The following is a 21,064-nucleotide window of genomic DNA, read 5'->3' on the forward strand; positions in this document are numbered from 1 at the left end:
AATCGATACTAAGGTAATTGAAGTCCCCCTGTATCACCACTCTATAGTTCTTGCACATCTCTATGATTTCCCTGCAGATTTGCTCCTCTTTCTCTCTCCCTCTATTCTGAGGCCTATAGAATACCTCCAGTAACGTGATCATACCTTTTCTTGGTTCTCAACTCTTAATCAAATGGATTTTGTCCTTGCCCTCTCACGCACATCCTCTCTTTCGAACATCACAATGAATTCCCTAATCAGCACTGCCAACCTACCTTTCTTTTCTCCTTCCCCATCTTTTCTGAACATGTTGTACATGAACATCCTTGAACATCAAGCGCCCAGTCCTGACCATTTCTAAGTCACATTTCCGTTATTGCTACTATGTCATATTCCCACAGTTATTTGTGCATATAGCTCACCAACCAAGGAATTTTCCTCCACACAAGATCAGGGGGCAGGTTGTTCAACCTTGCCCGTCTAAGAGCGAAGTCCAAAGTACGGAAAGTCCTCATCAGAGAACTCCTCTTTGCTGACGATGCTGCTTTAACATCTCACACTGAAGAATGCCTGCAGAGTCTCATCGACAGGTTTGCGTCTGCCTGCAATGAATTTGGCCTAACCATCAGCCTCAAGAAAACGAACATCATGGGGCAGGATGTCAGAAATGCTCCATCCATCAATATTGGCGACCACGCTCTGGAAGTGGTTCAAGAGTTCACCTACCTAGGCTCAACTATCACCAGTAACCTGTCTCTAGATGCAGAAATCAACAAGCGCATGGGTAAGGCTTCCACTGCTATGTCCAGACTGGCCAAGAGAGTGTGGGAAAATGGCGCACTGACACGGAACACAAAAGTCCGAGTGTATCAGGCCTGTGTCCTCAGTACCTTGCTCTACGGCAGCGAGGCCTGGACAACGTATGCCAGCCAAGAGCGACGTCTCAATTCATTCCATCTTCGCTGCCTTTGGAGAATACTTGGCATCAGGTGGCAGGACTATATCTCCAACACAGAAGTCCTTGAAGCGGCCAACACCCCCAGCTTATACACACTACTGAGTCAGCGGCGCTTGAGATGGCTTGGCCATGTGAGCCGCATGGAAGATGGCAGGATCCCCAAAGACACATTGTACAGCGAGCTCGCCACTGGTATCAGACCCACCGGCCGTCCATGTCTCCGTTATAAAGACGTCTGCAAACGCGACATGAAATCGTGTGACATTGATCACAAGTCGTGGGAGTCAGTTGCCAGCATTCGCCAGAGCTGGCGGGCAGCCATAAAGACAGGGCTAAATTGTGGCGAGTCGAAGAGACTTAGTAGTTGGCAGGAAAAAAGACAGAGGCGCAAGGGGAGAGCCAACTGTGCAACAGCCCCAACAAACAAATTTCTCTGCAGCACCTGTGGAAGAGCCTGTCACTCCAGAATTGGCCTTTATAGCCACTCCAGGCGCTGCTTCACAAACCACTGACCACCTCCAGGCGCGTATCCATTGTCTCTCGAGATAAGGAGGCCCAAAAGAAAAGAAAGCTCACCAACCTTATTCATCACACTTTGTGCATTTACATACATGCATTCTAAACCTATCTTTACATTCCTCATAGTCCTTCTTAGTCTGCTCCTGTCTAATATGGTACTTCTTCCTTTATTTTTTCCTCAGTTTTAAGGAGTGATAGGCAACTTCTAGTTGATATGTATGATTTCTTTGGTGGTGCAGAAGCTATAGTCTAGATTTCCCATCTGCACCTCTTAGATATTTTAGCTGATCTGAGACAGGCAGAGCTAGAAAATTTCTTGGGGATACATTCCATTACATTCTCATTTCCTACCCAATCCAATTTCCCACTCCCTGGATCCATCATACTTACCATTATTTGTTTCTTTTGAATGATGGATGTGATTGATACAAATTAGGCCCAGATGTTCAGTGTTCTATTGATAGCATGGGAGACCCAGAATATTTATTTTGCACCAGATCCTGTGCAAGCATTCACACTTGTCAAAAAGGCCCCAAATTAATTTGTTTTTAGTTAAATGTTTCCAGTCCATAGTGGGCTGTCACATCAAAACTCAGCATTCAGTAGCAACTCTCAATTGATGCTGGGGAGCCCACCTCCAAGGCCAGAAAGTTAGCAGGTTACAAGTCCTGTTTCCCCAATCCACGGAGATGCACACCAACCAAAGGAGGACTGAAGATCCTGACCAATGTGCTTGGAGCATCCATGACATCAGAAGGTACGCATTACCTGTGTGCCTATGGTACCTTTGAGTCCATTTCTATAGTTCATAATTAAAATTTTTTTGAGAGAGAGATAGATTGGACTATGGACATTTTATGGTAGCTAAATTCAAACCTCTGCTCTTAGAAAGTAAAAAAAAATTCACTACCTATTCCCAGAAACTCTCCAGTTTTTTTTTTTGCAGGGGGAGAAGGAATCTTGTAAGAATCACTGCAATTTTGAGGAAATATCTTATTTATTATAATGCAAAATGTATCAAAAAGTATAACATTATGCCTATACATAACATGATTTCCGCCCTACTTGGAGTATTGTGTTCAATTCTGGGCACCACACTTAGCAGCTTTGAAGAGAGTACATAAGAGATTTACTAGAATGGTTCCAGGAATGAGGGATTACAGTTACATGGATAAATTGGAGAAGCTGCGGGTGTTCTCCTTAGAGCAGGGAAGGCTAAGAGGACACTTGATAGTGGTGTTTAAAATCATGAAGGTTTTTATGGAGTAAATAAAGAGAAACTGTTTCCAGCGGCTGAAGGGTCGATTACCAGAAGGCACAGATTTAAGATGGTTGGCAAAAGAATCAGAGGCAACATGAAGAAAAACTTTTTTTTATTTGCACAGCAGGTTATGATGATTTGAAATGCACCTTCTGATGGTGGATACAGATTTAATAGTAGTCTGCAAAATGGAATTGGATAAATACTTGGAAAAAAAGAACTGCAGGGATATGGGGAAAGGACAGGTGTGTGGGATTAACTGGATTATCCTTCAAAAGAGCTGGCACAGACTTGATGGGCTGAATGGCCTTCTTCTGTGCTGTACTATTCTATGATTCTTTAATGGTCTTAGAATACAATATCTTGGTTGTCATTTTTTGTTGTTGCAGAATTTCTCACCTAATTAACCCCATTATAATGTCAAAATATGGAAAACTATCAATACAACATGAACAAGGATAGTAAAATCACTGTCCAAATTTATAACATGCATTGATCAATTTCAAATTTCTATCAGGTAAAATACCGTTAAGTGATTCACAGAAACTCAAAGAAATGCTATTTTTAGGAATACCTGTATCCAATGTAATTTTGACATGCTGGGTCTGATCAGTTATTTACTACAATTTCTTTAGTTTTAAGTTTCTACCTGTCTTACTATTTACCCAGTAAACTGCAAATTAAGAATATACACTATTAACCAAAAAGCAACTCAAATGCTGTAATTAAATGAAAGGAAGGCAATTGGAACACTTCATTAGTGGCTAATGTGCTTAAAAGAATATTAGTGCAGATTAGTTATGCAATTAGTCTAAGCACATACTTTCCTGTAAGAGGAAGCTTGATTAAATATTGCAATTTCTTTGTTAACTATTGATAGATATAGTAAGATGCTACCATTTGGTAGCTTGGTTTTTTTAAAAACTGTTTCCACTATTGAACATCACACTTGTATGAAGTTTGCTCTTACATCACACTTACATTTTCACCATAAAGCTGCAATACCTAACTGGATCTACTTATATTGTAAAAATTAAGTGAACAAGTTTAGTAGGTACACTTTCGTACTTAGAATAGTTTGGATCCAGGATTGTACGTAGGTAGAAGAAAACTTTCTTTTAATAATTATCAAAATGAGACAATTCTGGAACTGTATTATGTAAATAGGGTGTTTTTAGTTTACGAGATGTCAAAGGCAGACTACACAATACCCAGGAACAAGGATACTAACACCCTTAACCCATATGTTCATAAAATCCCTTCAGTTGTTGCATCCTACACTGACATACCAAGCTTTACACAGGCAGAATTTTGCCCAATCTGACAAATTCTCACTACATTTGAAGGAAGCTGTTGCATGTTACATTTCATTGGAATCAGCCCTGGAAAAATAATTGCAGTACTGAGACAAAAAGGAAGCAATTCCCTAAAATTTAACCAGCATTTGTTTGTATATTTACTACAGTATAAAAATAGAATTAAGTTGTGAATTTCAAAAGAAAAAAATATAAATAGAATATTCTTCTTTGGCCTCCTTGTCTCGAGAGACAATGGGTAAGCGCCTGGAGGTGGTCAGTGGTTTGTGAAGCAGCGCCTGGATATACCAGGAAATTAAAACAATGGAAGCATGAGATAGCGGGAAACAAAGTAAATCATTTCATCTAACATTAAACTTTCTCAAATTCTATTTTTGACACAAGAGTTGACTGCCCAGGTGTGACGGCAGAATAGTTCTAATCACGCCTCTTAAATGACTTTGTGCGAGTGTGAATGTAATATTCACCCAATAATGTAAACAGATGTTGCGCAATATAGAATCAGCATAAGACATTTTCCTGGAATCAGACGAAGCCCGTGTAAAAAAAAAAGCTCCAATTGCCTGTGAAGCAAGTGTATTTATAACCCTGCTTTCTGTTCCTGGGTGTGCCCAAGGGCAATGTACCTACATATACCACTCCCTAGGGAAAGCTACAATTATCACTTTTGTGAAATAAGTGAGAAATACTGAATTGTTTCAATTGAATGCACCGTTTGTGACGTTCATTTTTACCTCATCATCATCTGCATCATAATGAGCATAGTGCTGTTCTAGCAGCTCTCTTTGATGTCGCTCCTGCTCTAGAGTTTGGCTGATCAGCTGAGCAACTTCACTGCTCTGGCCAGGTTTCTCTCGCCCAATCAGGAATCTGCAGAACAAACCATTACCTGTTTACTTTCTAACCATTATTACTTATGATAATTGAACAATGGCAATATTAGAAACAATGAAACTGAGCTTGTGGACTGAACTTATTCAAATTGGGCATTCAACACAAAACTGAACATAGTTCCACAAAATTTTACAAGGAAAAAATGCTTTATGCCTCTACTGTTTTTGTGCCACTTTATAAAGCATAATGGAATACTTGACACTCACTCATATCGAATTCCATATTAGGAGCATAAAATAAATCATCCCCATATTGATTAAATTATGAGGAGAGATATAGAACACTGACCAAAATCTTTAGGCTCCAGAATAACAAATATCAAAAAAATTCTTGAATTACCTGAAACTCTATTTCGAGCAACCTCTGATACACAGGCTTATATTTTTTTCAACTGCACATACATAATAAATAGAAGGCGAGAAGAAAGCATTAAATCAGAAAAGGCTAGAATATTGCGTGCAATTCTGGTCGCCACATTACCAGAAGGACGTGGAGGCTTTGGAGAGGGTACAGAAGAGGTTTACCAGGATGTTGCCTGATCTGGAGGGCATTAGCTATGAGGAGAGGTTGGATAAACTCGGATTGTTTTCACTGGAACGACGGAGGTGGAGGGGCGTCATGATAGAGGTTTACAAAGTTATGAGCGGCATGGACAGAGTGGATAGTCAGAAGCTTTTTCCCAGGGTGGAAGAGTCAGTTATTGGGGGCATAGGTTTAAGGTGAGAGGGGCAAAGTTTAGAGGGGATGTGCGAGGCAAGTTCTTTACACAGAAGGTGGTGAGTGCCTGGAACTTGCTGCCGGGGGAGGTTGTGGAAGCAGGTACGATAGCGACGTTTAAGAGGCATTTTGACAAATACATGAATAGGATGGGAATAGAGGGATACGGTCCCCGGAAGTGCAGAAGGTTTTAGTTTAGGCAGGCATCAAGATCGGCGCAGGCTTGGAGGGCCGAATGGCCTGTTCCTGTGCTGTTCTTTGTTAGGGATGCGACATTCATTGCTGTGGTGCCACTGGAGGCACGCTATGGAGGCCTTGCACCACATTGCAGGGGTATGATGTGCCACCGCCTGCTTTTACATGACCTACGTGGTGTTCAATCAGGAAAAAGATGCACTCATGGGTGTCCCCAGCACATGCTGGAGGTTGTGAACCTATGCTATTTTCATGTCACATAGCCCAACCAGCTGATGCAATACCAGGATACCAAATTTGGACCACCCAGATCTAGGCAATGCATTTGTCAATTACTCAGCAAACAAGCAGCATTAAGGTACAAAATGGGTCCTGCACTAGCATTCTTTAAAGGGCCAGACACCCAAATTGCAGGTCAGGTAATTTAAAAGATTTTTTTTTATTGCAAAGCATCTGGAAGTACTCTGGAGTGTTGTTGGAGATGTTGTGGATTTACCAGAGAGCGCTGATGCAGTATCATAGGAATGGCAGAGGATTTGGTGAGCTGTCCACACAAAGGCTATAAGTACGAGAGCAGCAGTGGCAGTGCCTCTGGGTCTGCAGCCCGACAGGGAGCTGGAGCAGAGGCTGTGGAGTGAGCAGTGCGGTGTTCTCTGCCAAGTTGGAGACAGACTCCACCATGCTCCCTACCAGTGACAGGAGGCTGTCCGGCAGGCCAGCCAATGCACCCAACATCTCGGTGTGCATGCTCATCAGTGCTCTCCTCTATGCCACCCCATCAAGGTCCTCATCTGAGTCCTCTGCAACCTCGCCCTCCCATGAGCTGGTGAACGAACAATCCTTTTCCCCCCTGGCCTGGCTGCAGCCCAACTGTGTGCAGATGCCTCACCACATGCTGATCCCAACTCTAAACTTGCCCCCAAAGTATTGCAGTGGCAGTATCTGAACTGGTGGCTGCAAATCAAGTGACGATGCCTCTTCATTACTGCTGTGCTGTTGCTCTCCCTCTTCCTCCTTGGGCTACTATGTGGCTGGGCAGGCAGCATTTCTTAGGTGCCTGAGAGCAGGAAATCAGTAGGGGAAGGTTGGATTGGGGGAAGGGTGGTGGGAAGCAAGAGGTCCATGGTCACACCATCAGCAGCTTGTTCATCATGCCAGATAGCAGGATGAAGGTGAGCTGGGAATTGAGAAGAGGCATTTGGCAAGAACATACTGTCATCCTCAATGTTCTCAGTGACACTAGATGCCACGGGCCCCGTGATGCTGAGAGCTATCTCCCCCATATGGCTCAGGAGATGCAGGCATGCTTGTCCCCTGTTCTCTGCTATTGCATGCCACCTTGTCCTGCAAGAGGGCAGAATGTTAGCGATCGTGTAGTGCTTTGTTTGGATGATGTGCATACCATAGCTGAATAGCTGGAGGTATGTGGAGGCAGCAAGAGGTGGGAGAGAGGCTGGCAGCATTGCTAGGTGAGAGAGAGTAAGGTGGCCTGTCCGGATGTTGTTAGGTATGAGCCCTGAGTGCCAGAGAGTATTCCTGGGTGAGTGATCTGAGTGTGGTACATTGAGCAGCATGAAAGGTTGGTAGTGTGGTGGGTTGTAGATGTCATATGAAGATGCAATCACTGATCATGATCACCCCTGTGAGATCATTAGTCTTCTTGTGGCACTGCTGCAGGGTCCTTGTGTCCAGAGAGTTGACCTCCCTGGCCAGCTGCTCCCTTCTGATGGTGGTCCTTGGCCCCTGCACAGTACCATGGTAACTCTCCTCCTGCTCACCTGCACCACTAATGGCTTTTCAGCATTGCATCTGTCACCCTAGAACCCTCCCTTGGCCTTGGCATTTCATTTTAAACTTTTGAATTCCAGATTCCCTGTAAAAGGGGCAGCCTGCCTTCAAGAAAAGCAGGCTGGCTACATCATGTGACCTCAGAATGCTTTTCAGCTCCCTTTTGACAGCAGAATCAGCAACAGATCCACCTAGCCCCACGCTATCGCCAAGTAAATGAGGTTAAAACAGCAAGTTTGTGTGCTGCTCACTTACAATGGAACCGGTGAGAGCAGGTCGCAAATTGCAACCCCTGTGCCAAAAAAAGGCAAACAAATTTTTAGCCCTATTCATCCCATAAAGTCCATTGCATTACAGAAAATGTGCAACCCAGAATTGACTCCATTCCATTTATTTAATCTCCAGGCGCAAGGTTCTGTAAAATTTCTCCTTAATTTGCCGTAGTTCTAAATGGTTACAAACTCAGGCAAACTGTGGCTGAATGGTAATGTGCCAAAAGCACTCAATTCTCTAGGGCAAGCTCATTTGAATTATTATTCACAGCATCAGATGCAGACTTCGATACATTTATGGAGCACACTGGTAATGTGAATGGAAATTTGCACATAATGAAATTTAACGAGATGCCGATAATTAAACAGGAGTGCCATAATAGGGGAAAACTTCAGAGCTTGTAAAAGCATATCTCCTTATAAATAGCCTTCGATAAATCTGAAGTGAAAGGAGCCAGAGAAGGGAAATGCACCTTTAGGTGCAGGCATAAGACTGCAGGCAATTGACGATGCAATCAAGCAACCACTCAACAGATGAAGTCAAGGTCATGCTATATGAGGTGCTTCCAAGGAAAGTTGTGCTCCATGCCACTATGTAGAACATTGCAAGAGGTTTGAAGACTTTTCAGGTCACAACCACCTATTACTGCCCCTGTATGTGCTGAATGTTGCATAATAGCTGCAGGTGTCCTTGCACAGATGGCACAGCTCTACATCTAACTCTCGAATGACTCAAAACCATCTGGGCACCTGATATTATCAATAGGCTGAACAAGGGTTTTCTGTTCAATCTCTGGCCTCCTTACAGATTATCTACATGTTGGGTTGGTAAACATACACTCTAGATCAGCTGTAGGAGTGGTAGGATATTTCAAATGGAGAAAAACAGCTAGATAGCAAAATCAAAAAACACCTAACTAGGCCCTCTTCGAAGTATGTGACAAAGACAGAGTCGTATTTAGAGCATTTCTTCTCTAGTTAATTATCTTCCATTCCCTCCTTTCCTCAAGGTTTTTCCTCCTTGTGAGTATACATCTCCATGGGTGCCAGTCATCATTTACTGCTGAGTTTATTGAGCACTGGCAGACTTAGCAGAAACCAATCCTCTCCCACCTAGGGCTGAATTTCCGTTCCAGGGTTAGGAACCCGACGGCCAGAACATATCTAGGTCCAGACACTGCGCCGCGTCAAAACCCTGTTGCGACATTATTTTCAAATGAAAAGGTCCCAACTAGCCTGGGGGCAAGTTTGATGCCCAATTAGAGGCACCGGGAATGCCCTGGAGGCAGAACCTGCAAATTGAGGGCGATTTTAAAAGGCTAACGGCAGCCATGACTGGGCTTGCTATTGCCCGAAGGTATGAAACAGCAGGGACTTCAGCGGGCCAGCGCAGGCATGGGCATGTGTCCCCACAATTTTCTGATGCCTCCCTTGAGGAATTAACGATGCAGTGTCAGACATGAGAGATTTCCTGGCGTCCAGAAAGAGAAATCCACCAAGAGAGACCAAGACGGCATGATTGGAGGTGGCCATGGAGGTCAACAGCCAGGGAGTAACAAGTAGGACATGGGTCCAGTGCAGGAAGAGATTCAATAATCTGATAAGTTTTGGTAAGGTGAGTGGCCAGTGGCATCCAGATGATAGGTCACCACCTCTGTAAACACCAGCATGCATATGAGCTGACCTCACAGAACGTCCACAGTCCTCCCTAACATTGTCAGATCAAATGTCCAGTCGCATCACTGAGACGGCAGCCACCCTCACATATAGGGTGCTATTTTGAAGGGGACGTCACTGAGGGGCACATCAGCTCACGTGTATGTCATGCTGGAAGAGATGTGGGAGGGCAGCCTACTCATGAATCATTCTCCTCTCACCCTGCAGCAGAAGAGAGCCCACTACGCTTGGGACATGGCCAGAATGGGTGGTGTGACCCAACTCCATATTCTTACCCCAATGGAGGAGATGGAGATGCTGGAGATCGCCATGGTGCCCAAGATTCAGTTGGTGGAGCATGGCAAGAAGGAAGGCTGTGAACAGCAGGGTCATTTGACTGTGCTCAATTTTGAGGTGAAGGGCATGGAGAAGATTCCTGCCCAATGCACGCTGTGCCGCCTCAACCGCTATCATCTAAGGGGACGGGGAAATTATTGAGTAGGACAAGTTCTCATTTCCACTTTCTTGTGTTTCCCATAGGATCAGTTGCAGAGGGGGTGCAGAGTGCACAATCACAATCAGCGGTGCCCTCCTCGATGGGGGAAAATTCACCAGAACCAGCATCAACACATCGTGCCTCGGCACCTTCCACCAACACAGACACACTCACCTCAGTTGGGCCACAGATTAACATAGAAATGGGAGCACTGGGTGAGCCTCACATGATTTTTTTTATGATTTAGATTTAGAGATACAGCACTGAAACAGGCCCTTCGGCCCACCAAGTCTGTGCCGACCATTAACCACCCATTTATACTAATCCTACACCAATCCCATATTCCTACCACATCCTCACCTGTCCCTATATTCCCCTACCACCTACCTATACTAGGGGCAATTTATAATGGCCAATTTACCAATCAAACTGCAAGTCTTTTGGCTGTGGGAGGAAACCGGAGCACCCGGAGGAAACCCACGCAGACACAGGGAGAACTTGCAAACTCCACACAGGCAGTATCCAGAATTGAACCCGGGTCACTGGAGCTGTGAGGCTGCGGTGCTAACCACTGCGCCACTGTGCCGCAGAGTCAACGGTGGGAAGTCCCCCTTGGAGGATGGAGGACACATAAAGTGATGCTTCGCTGGGCAAAGATGCTGGGCCTCAGGTTTCACAGACAAGGAGGGCCTTCCTCGAGGGCCAAAGTTCCCATTGGTCGGAGTTCCCTGAGGCCTTGAAGAGCCATGGGCATGCAATGGAGCAGTCCATGCAGTGATTATGCAATGTCTTGACTCAGGAATTTGATCGTATGAGCTCCTCCATTGAGATTGGGTAACCTCTTGCAGAGACATTTGCAGCACCACTCTGCATGGGTGTAGGCACAGCATACTGATATGCACAGAAAGAATGAGACTCTCTGTAGCATCGACCGCTCAGTGTTGCTGATGGCGCAGAGATGCTCAGAGTGGGTGTCAGCTGCATACCAGTTGGTGGCCTCATCCAGCATTCAAGGGCTTCAGGAAAGGGCTAAGATGCTCTAAGTGGCAGATGAACAGGCCACCCCTCAGGGGGCACAGCATCAAGCTTCGGCCCCTCGCCCCTTCGACTCAGGAACCATCTGTGTACCAAGGCCCTGTGACTGATGCAGGTGCAGCAGCCTGTGGAGGAGCCCCCATGGGCACCTCTAAGACCAGGATGGAAGTCACAGGCAGCTCACACAAAAGCTAGGGAGCAAGCTGCCTCCACCTCAGAGGGAGAACCTCAGAGAAAGAAAGGTACAATGCCATTAATTTCACTTGTTGAGTCACCTGGGTGCTGTTCTCCACATTTGTAAGCTCTTCTGTTATCATTGCAATATCACTTGTTTGCGTTATCAATCACATATGTGTGTTATTGATGTTTCATGCCAAAGGGGGACGGAGTATTGCGGGATGGGTGGGGGTGCCATAGGGCCCTGGGATTGCTGCATTTCCATGCTTTGTGATGTTGGACACTGTTAGTGATTGAAACCTCTTTCTCTACGGTCAAGACTGGCAATGGGACTTTACAGATCTGCGTCTTCGAGGAGTGATAGCTCTCGATGCTCGAAGGTGAGTTCACATTTAAGAGCTCGGAGACGATCAGGTGAAACACTGCTGAATCAGCGTGGCCCTTGCAACCGTGCCTGCCTGCAGTTCACCTTGAGGTCTGGGGCAGCATCGCTGGGTGTCCTCCACTGCCTGGTCACCGGCCACCTCTTGAGCAAACACTACTCCATCTCTTTATCTTCCTCCAAGTCCTCCTCAGAGGTGGGGTGACATTCGAGGTCCTCCTCCTCATTTACCTCCAGGCCTCTTGGTATTGTCATGTTGTGCAGGGTCCAGTAGATGACCAAGATTCGAGACACTCTGATTGGTTCGTATTGGAGGCCACTATCTGACCAATCAAGGCAAAGAAGAACATCTTCAAGAGGCCAATAGTCTGTTCAATGCAGGTCCGTGTTAGCAGGTGGCTCTGGCTTAGTGTCTCTCTCCATCCGTGCCTGGGTAGCGGTCGGGCATCAGGAGCCATCACTTTAGGGTATAACCCTTACCTCCAGCACCCATCCACAGATTCTGCATATGGGCTGAAAAGGAGCAGCACCTGGGACTCTCGCAGTATAAAGGAGTCATGACAGTTGCCTGGGAATTGGGCATAGACATACAAGCTTTGCTTCCTGTGGTCACAGACTAGCTGGACATTCAACAAGTGGTAGCCCTTTCAGTTCTGGAATCTGACTGGCTGGTATGTTGGTGCCTTGATGGCTATGTGGGTGCAATCAATGACCCCCTGGACCTGAGGGAATCCATTGATGGCGGCAAAGCCCAATGCCCTCTGTGCTTGCGCTGGCCCATCTGTGTCAAAGTGGATGCAGTCCCCCGCCCTCCGGAATATGGCATCCGTGACCGGCCTGATGGCATGATGAACTGCTGACTCCGAGATGCCACCAAGGTCCCTGGAATGACCTGGTTGCATAGAAATTCATGGCAACGGTGGCTGCAGGCAAGAGACTGCCATGGGAGCTACGAGGCCTCAGGTCGTTGTGGATCAGAGCACACAGGTCCGAGACCAGCTGCCTGGACAGGCGTAGCCTCCTATAGCACTGGCGCTGTCATTTGCAGGTAGCTGACTCTTGGGCTGTAGACCCGATGTCTTGGGTAATGCCTTCTTCCCCTTGCAGCCTCCTACTGTGCTCTTCTGGCCTCATCCTGTCTAGGAGTTTGCATCTGCTAAAGTTCATCCTGGATGCTCTGTCCAATGTAGCCTGTTCCCATCTGACCTCCCTCAGTTGGTGCACGTTCACTCACGAGGCCTTCCCCTGACAGCCTCTGCTGCCCAAGTGCCAGCAGCCTCACATCCCTCCCCAGATTCCAACAGCTCACCGTTGCTGAATACGTCTTTCAGTTCAGGCAATGGCTACTCTGTGGTGCATTTTAAGCAGCTGAGCTTTATTCTGGGCTTCTACAATATTTTAAACAACCCTTCCAATAGTTCACTTTACACCTGCCACCCCACACCCCGCCCCAACCCAACAGTGTACACAACTTCTACACCCTGCTGTGTTCCAGACATGGCGTTTTCCCCATGCACTCCTACTGAAACTTATAAAACTGTTTCTGACAAGCCTTTCAATCAGCTCAACTGCCAATTAACTGGAGGCGTTCAGACCCCATTCCCTCCCTCCTGGCATCCTTTTAAAAGTTGCTTCGTATTCCGGAGCCAGTGACGACCTCCAAGAAAGTGATTTTCAAATTACACGCACGCTCACTCCCACACCACTGGGATTTCAAAATTCAGCCCTTAATGTCCATCCGATGAACGGTTCAGCAGCAGTTGCTGGGTATTGATCAGGAATGGGGCATCTCATCATATTTGCTCCCCCCTTATCAGAAATGCTAAGATAAACTGTAGCATCCCATCGCCAACATGAGTAAAATCAGCTAACAACATGGACAGGACTGACCAAACTCAACATCTTGCTAGTCAGTGTGTCTCATATACTCACTGGGTACCCAACTGAGCTAATATGGAGAAGTGGAGAGGGGAAGCTACAGAAAGCACTTTTGAAATAATTTTATATTGCACTGAGTACCACATTAAGCTGGCAATAGCTTGCTACCACACGGAAATGGGAATTTTTAGTGACAGCAGCAATTTAAAGTCCGATTTTTAATAAAATCACATCGTAGGGACTTGCCAACCAGATTCACGGTCATGGGGCTGGATTTTGGAAGCCCGCCAGAGGCAGGACCGGTGGTGGGCAGGCCTGGAATTTCCTGGCACTTCCTGGTGTGCCGGTTTGCTGACATCTTCCCGCCTCTGGGCCATTTTTAAGAAAGCAGATCAGATGGGGTGACAGCTACCAACCTGCAAGCAACAGGTAGCTTGTTAACAAAATTAAAAGGCCTATTAAGGCCTTTTCTGATCAGAGGCAGACTGGAATTTTCCAATCAGTCTGTGGACCCCCCACGGCCCTCCCCTCGGCTTCCGGAGCCCAACAGATGCCTGGAGATGGCCTCCAGGCAGCAGACGAGGGGTCCAGCACTCCAGAATCAATTTGAGGCACCCCCCTGCATGCACCATACATACATGGCCACAACGGTGGACGCAGGCTGCCTGTGGAAAGTTTTGCAGCTGTTACCATTTCTTTGTTAAAAATTTATAAAAAGTGCTGAGAGGATGCCTCCATCTTGAGCTGTCCTCTCTCTCTTACCTGCATCGGTAGGCTGCAGCTCTTTCATTGCTGGCAGGCTTCCTACTGGCCCTCCAGCTTCCAAAGCCCTTAACTGGACAGCGAGCGAGCCCCTCTAGCCTTTAATTGGCCTTTCATTCAAAACCGCGGCATGCATGTCACTCTGATGCCATGCAGGTCGGCATCCTGACCCAAAATGAAAATCTAGCCCCTGATTTCCGAAAGGCTTAGTTCCACACAACTAGATTTTATAGATTGTAAGTTACCTACGTTACACAAATTATTCACAAGCAGTTAATTTGCAAGTAGTATGCTGCTAGTCAATTGTAGTTGTCCAACATGGTAGTGTCCAAGACACAGGCTGTGAGTTGAACTACTTCAACCTGGCCTGCAGTTCATTTGTTTGTGCTCAGTGGGTCAAATACCCCAGGCCTTGAAGACTAGAATAGCTGCTACTTGATTGGTGCATTTAGACCAGTGAAGCAGCAATCAGGAAGCAACTTTCAAGCCATAGATGTGTAGAGGTTGGTAGAGCTTCTATAAGAGCAACAATAAGTGATGAACCAGCTCAGGCTGCAAGGTTTTCTAAATGGGGAGAAGGCAGGAACTGAGGAGCAACTGAGAGATTTAGAGGTCCGTCTACAGAAATCCCTCAAATGTTAGTGGACAGGTACAAAAAATAATTTAAAAGGCAATGAATTGTTGACCTTTCTCTCAAGGGGATGAGAATACAAAGGGGTAGAAGTTATGCTACAGTTGTGAAAAGCTCTGGCCAGACTCCATCTGCATTCAGTTCAGTACTTCAGAAAGGATATATTGGCCTTAGAGCAGATACAGTCCAGATTCAACAGAATGATACCAGGGCTAAAAGGTTAAAATAGGACAGGTTGTGTAAACTGTGCTTGTATTCCCTTGAGTATAGAAGATTTGGGGTTAATCTAATTGCAGTATTTAGGATGATTAAAGGAATTGATAGTGTTACGAAAGTGCTTCTTTTTTTGATATTCTATTTTTTACCAAGGAAAAAAGAAACCACCCAGCTCACCTCCTTCTCTACCACTTTGAAGAAATCCTGCACAGATTCCATGTGGGAGAGCTAAAATCCCTGGTGCTGCACAGCTCGTGAGAAGTTGAAAAAATCTTGCGATTCAAGTGCGCGCTGGTGGAAAACCCTGATGCCACATTTCTTCTGGAAAGCGTATGAGAACATTCTCAACATCTCCAGAACCGACTGCTTCTGAAACAATCCCAGTGACCCATCTCCGTATACCCGAACGCCAGACCAAAAAAGGGACAACTGACTTCCTTCCACATCTTCCCTTTTTTTCATCAAGAATTAGCATGTAATTGGCCAAAGTAGTCTTTTTTTGTCTCTTTTTTTTTTTTGCAACAGACCTCTGCAGAGAGAACTTCTGTATTTTTTTTTCAGTGTGTGTGGTGAGTGTAATTGGGGAATTTTTAAAAAGGGAACTTTCATATCTGAATCTGTATGTTAATGCTTTGCTTTGTAACTAGTTAAGTCTTGTGTTATAATTCGGTTGTTCATTAAAGAAACCTGGTTGATGTATTTTATTCTGCGATTTTAAAAAAATAGAGTGTATGATTGGCTATACCAGTAACCGGGTAAACATTTAAATATATGTTGTGACCTGTGGAGAAGTGGAACTAGAAAAGACAGTGCACTCTTCCTGCCTCGGTCATAACATATAACTGGGGGGCTCATCGTCCAGGATACCCAAAGCCGACGGCGTGCAACTGTAAGTTGGGTAATACTAATTGTAAAGAGAAAAAGTTAAAAAAAAGGTTTCTTCTGCATTAAAGTACACTAACAGAATGTCTTTGTCAGTTGTTACAACCTTTCAGGGGAAGGAGGATGTATCCCTGAGTGATTTGAGAAACTTAACCAAGGTTAGACTAAAGGAATTGGCAGAAAAGTTGGCATTAGAATTAAAGCCAGGAGCTAAGAAAGCAGATATAATTGAGGTAATAGCACACCATTTGAAATTGGAAGAAGAAAAAGGCGAACCAGATGGTAGTACAGTTGAATTAGCTAGGATTCAGTTGCAATTGGAAAAACTTAAGCTTGAACAGGAAAGAGTAGACAGACGAAGTGGTCGAAGGAAAGCTGGACACTGCCTATGCAAAACAGGCTGATGGCCAGAGCTCATGAAGTTTATGCCATGCTTCTTGAGGAGGCTTCAACAGATTATGAGATGGCAAAAAAAAGCTATTCTCGCTGATTATGCGTTAGTACTTGAAGCGTACAGGCAGAGATTTCAGAACCTCCGGAAACAGCCTGGTTAGAAAGTCTTCTCTGATCAAGGCTCAGCAAGTCAATCCAGAGTTAAATAAAGTGGCACAATCGGTTCTAACTGAAGCTGAGGCAAAGGGAGTTGCAGAAGGCTACTATATTAAAAATGGCATTCTGATGAGGAAATGGAGACCTCCTCACAGACCTGCAGATGAAGAACGGACGTCGTTCATTAGATAGTAGTACTGCCCAAGTATCGTCAAAAAATATTAAGGACAACTGATAAAATTCTTACAGTGGGACACATGGGGATCCAGAATACCCAATCACGTATTGGCTGACATTTTTACTGGCCAGGTCTTTCCAAGGACATGGTGCAGTTTTGTAAAACGTGCCATACGTGCCAGATTGTGGGAACACCGCAACCTGCCATAAAACCAGCACCTTTAATTCCCATATCAGTTTTTGGGGAACCATTTAGTAAGATGTTGGTAGATTGTGTATGACCTTTACCGAAGAAAAAAGTGGGACATCAATATATACTCACTATCATGGATATGGCTACTCGGTTCCCAGTGGCCATTCCCTTGAGAACAATTTCTGCTAAGGTATTGGTAGAAAAGTTAACCCAGTTCTTCACTAGATATGCATTACCAATTGAGATTCAGTTGGATCAAGGTTCCAATTTTATGTCCAAAATGTTCCAGGAAGCTATGAATAATTTGGATATAACACAGTTAAAGTCTTCAACCTACTACCCACAGACACCAAGAGCTTTAGAAAGGAACCATCAGATCCTCAAAATGATGGTCAGGGCATAACGTCATTAATATCCCCATGATTGGGATAAAGGGCTAGAATTTCTTTTGTTTGCCACTAGGGATTCACCTAATGAGTCTTCCAGTTTTATCCTTTTGAATTAGTTTATGGACATGAGATAAGAGGTTCTCTAAAACAAATTAAAGAAAGGTTTTTTTTTTAAGAACAGAGGGACGAATCTTCTGTGTTAGATTATGTGTCCGTGTTCTGGGAGCGGCTCACAAGAGGCTGCAATGTGGCTCAGGAACACTTGAAATCTTCCCAAACAGCCATGAAGAAATGGGTAGACAAGCATGCTAAGACCTGAACATTTCAACTGTTAGTATTACTGCCTTTACAGGGTGAACTGCTGAAAGCACGGTTCAACGGTCCATATAAAGTGGTCAAAAGAATTGGTGATTAAATTATTTGATTAACACCGCTGGAAAAATAATTGGCTGTGTCACATCAATAGGTTGAAGCAATATCATCGCCAGGAGGAGAATAAGCAAGCACACGCATGTCAGATAGTAGGCACAGTGAAGGATGAAAGGGATTGTGAGGATGAGGCAGAAGCAGGCCTAGACAATTCTCAAATTGAACCTCCTACTATCCGGTTAGGTAATTCTGAATTGCTAGCAAGATTGAACACTATGCTTTCATATTTAGATGCAGAACAATAAGAAGACCTAACAAGGCTACTCACAGCATTTAAAGAAGTCTGTAGAGACAAGCCAGGGCAGCTGGAGTTCCCCAGTCATGTTAGTGCCTAAACTTGATGGTTTAACTAGATTCTGCATAGACTACAGAAAGGTTAATGTAGTAACGAAGGCAGACTCTACCCAATTCCTCGCTTGGAAGACTTCATTGACAGAGTGGACAGTGCCACATTTCTTACCAAAATAGATTTGTTGAAGGGATACTGGCAGGTTCCTTTCACACCCCGATCTAAAGAAATATCGGCTTTTATCACACCAGATGGTCTTTTCCAATGCCGAGTGATGCCATTTGGGCTAAAAATATACCAGCCACTTTTCAGAGACTAATGAACCAAGTGGTAGCCGGTGTTTCTAACTGTGTGGTTTACCTTGACGGTGTGCTGGTATGCAGGGACACTTGGAAGGACCACTTGAACAACTAGAAACTCTGTTTAGAAAATTACAGTCAGCTGATTTAGTGATAAACCTTGCCAAAAATTAATTTGCAAAAGCGAGAGTAACCTACCTCGGGCATATAGTTGGGCAAGGACAAGTGTTGCCAAGAACAGCAAAAGTACAAGCATTGGTGGAGTTCCCTACCCCTAAGACTGAGTGAGAAATCATGTGGTTTTTGGGGATATGTGGCTTCTACCACAAGTTTGTACCATATTTTCAGTACTATAGCTGACAGAATTGCGACAAAGGAAGAAAACTAAGGTAGTGTAGTCAGGGGAGTGCCGAGCATCCTTTGACAGGCTGAAAGCCATTTTGATTAATGAACCAGTGCTGGCTGGTCCAAATTTCACTAAGCCCTTCAAGATGGCAATTGGTGCTAGTGACCTAGGAGTCAGTGGAGTCGTGTTACAAGATGATGAATCAGGCATAGAAAGGCCAGTGGGATACTTTTCCAAAAAACCAAATCGACACCAAAACAGATAGTCAACCATCAGAAAAGAAACCCTGGGCGTATTACTAGCTCTTAAGCATTTTGAAGTCTATTTCCTGGAATACCAGACTATTCCGACGGAATTTACTATTACAACCTTATTACTTAAAGATTATCCACATTGCAGGAAAAAATAATGTAATTGCGGATGCTTTGTCTAGAATCTAACTTTCCTTTGAGTTATCTGAGTGCAAAGATGGTATAAAGCCGAATCGTATTAGCTACAGGTAAAGTGTGAATGAGGATGAGTGTGTAAATGTATTTAAATATTTTTCATATTTTTTTTCACTCTTTGTAATGAAATGAGTTTAAAAATAGCGTTTCATTCCTCCAAGGATGGAGGGGTTACAAAAGTACTTCAATTTAAAAAAAATTTTTTTGAGGACTTGCATTAAAAGTGAAAATATTCCATGGATTTTTTTTTTTGACCACGTTCACCTCACCGAAAGGAATTTTGACATGTTGTATGAAAATGGTTATAGAGAAGTTACATGTCAAGGTTTATGGAGGTCAGGAGGTCGACTCTCTGTTTTGGGGTTTGGATATTGTTTTCAGTGCAGTTGGGGTGTGAATTGTTTTTGAAGACAGTTGGCATTTGCCTGCCAAGGTAAAAAGAAACCACCCAGCTTACCTCCTTCTCTACCGGACTGAAGAAATCCTGCAAAGATTCAGTGTGGGAGAGCTAAAATCCCTGGTGCTGCACAGCTCATGAGAAGTTGAAAAAATCCTGCGATTCAAGTGTGCGCTGGTAGAAAACCCTGATGCCACATTTCTCCTGGAAAGCCTACCAGAATAATTCTCAACATCTCCAGAATGGACTGCTTCTGAAACAATCCCAGTGACCGGTCTCTGTATATCCGGACGCCAGACCAAAAAAGGGACAACTGACTTCCTTCCATATCTTCTCTTTTTTTCTGTCAAGATTTAGCAAGTATTTGCCCAAAGTATTCTTTTCTGTCTTTTTATTTGGAACAGACCTCTGCAGAGAGAAATTCTGTATTTTTTTCCATTGTGTGTGTGTGTGAGTGTAATTGGGGAATTTTAAAAAAGGGGACTTTCATATTTGAATCTGTGTGTTAATGCTTTGCTTCGTTATTGGTTAAATCTTGTGTTATAATAAACTGATAATTTGGTTGTTCATTAAAGAAACCTGGTTGGTGTATTTTATTCTGGGATTAAATATAAGAGTGTATGATTAGCCATACCGGTAACCGGGTAAACATTTAAATACATGTTGTGACTTGTGGAGAAGTGGAACTAGAAAAGACAGTGCACACCTCCTGCCTCGGTCGTAACAATAGGGTAGATAAAAAGAAACTGTATCCTCTGGTGGGGGTGCCCAGAACAAGGGACACACCTTAAAATTAGAGTTAGGCCATTCAGCTGTGATGGCAGGAAGCACTTCTTTCCACAAAGGGTAGAAAAATCTGGAATACTCTCTCAACATGTTGAGGCTAGGTCAGTTGAAAATTACAAAACTGAGATTGCTAGAGTTTTGTCTGGCAAGGGTATTAAGGATTATAGAACAAAGGTGGGTGGATGAGAGTAGAGATGCACATCAGCCGTGATCTAATTGAATGGAGAACAGGCTTGAAGGCCTTCACCTGATCCTATTTTCCTCGGGGAGCAGACCAGGTTAAGAAATGGAAAAAGGTAAATAATGTATTGAATCTTTCACGGGCGGAGAAGGGGCATTGATTTCTGCTGAAAGATAGGTAGGGTGGGGGCTGTCCAGCAGAAAGAATTTGGAGAACACGGCATCAATAAGCTTATGGATGAGTTTACTATTTTTTTCAGAACTGGTAAAATCTTCTACAAGCTTATGTTCGAAAAGTTATTTGGAGACATATATATTGGAGTCAATGAGAAATCAAAATGGATGCTAAAAGGAGTTTTGCTTTTAAAAAAAGGGGGATTTGTTTGACTGCATATGTGGCGTTTCCTGGTTGCTTTTTGTTTTTATTTTTATGTAGGTATCAACTCTGCTTTTAAGAAGATAGCAAAAAATTATTTTTTTCCCAAAAGGTTCTGATGAAGGGTCGTTTACTTGAAACGTTAACACTGTTTTTCGCTCCATAGGTGCTGCCAGACCTGCTGAGTATTTCCA

General features: G+C 44.3%; 1 protein-coding gene across 10 annotated transcripts in view; it reads right to left on the bottom strand.

Moving 5' to 3' along the window:
• ppp1r9a (protein phosphatase 1, regulatory subunit 9A) overlaps positions 1-21,064 on the bottom strand; it is a 358,146-nt gene that overhangs the window by 191,451 nt on the left and 145,631 nt on the right. For all 10 annotated transcript variants that reach the window (XM_068009859.1, XM_068009863.1, XM_068009853.1 and 7 more), the window contains exon 5: positions 4,768-4,903. In XM_068009859.1, coding sequence (XP_067865960.1) covers positions 4,768-4,903 — 136 coding nt within the window. The remainder of the gene's footprint in view (positions 1-4,767; positions 4,904-21,064) is intronic.

The sequence above is a fragment of the Heterodontus francisci genome, chromosome 2 (assembly GCF_036365525.1).
Source record: "Heterodontus francisci isolate sHetFra1 chromosome 2, sHetFra1.hap1, whole genome shotgun sequence".
Classification (NCBI taxonomy): domain Eukaryota; kingdom Metazoa; phylum Chordata; class Chondrichthyes; order Heterodontiformes; family Heterodontidae; genus Heterodontus; species Heterodontus francisci.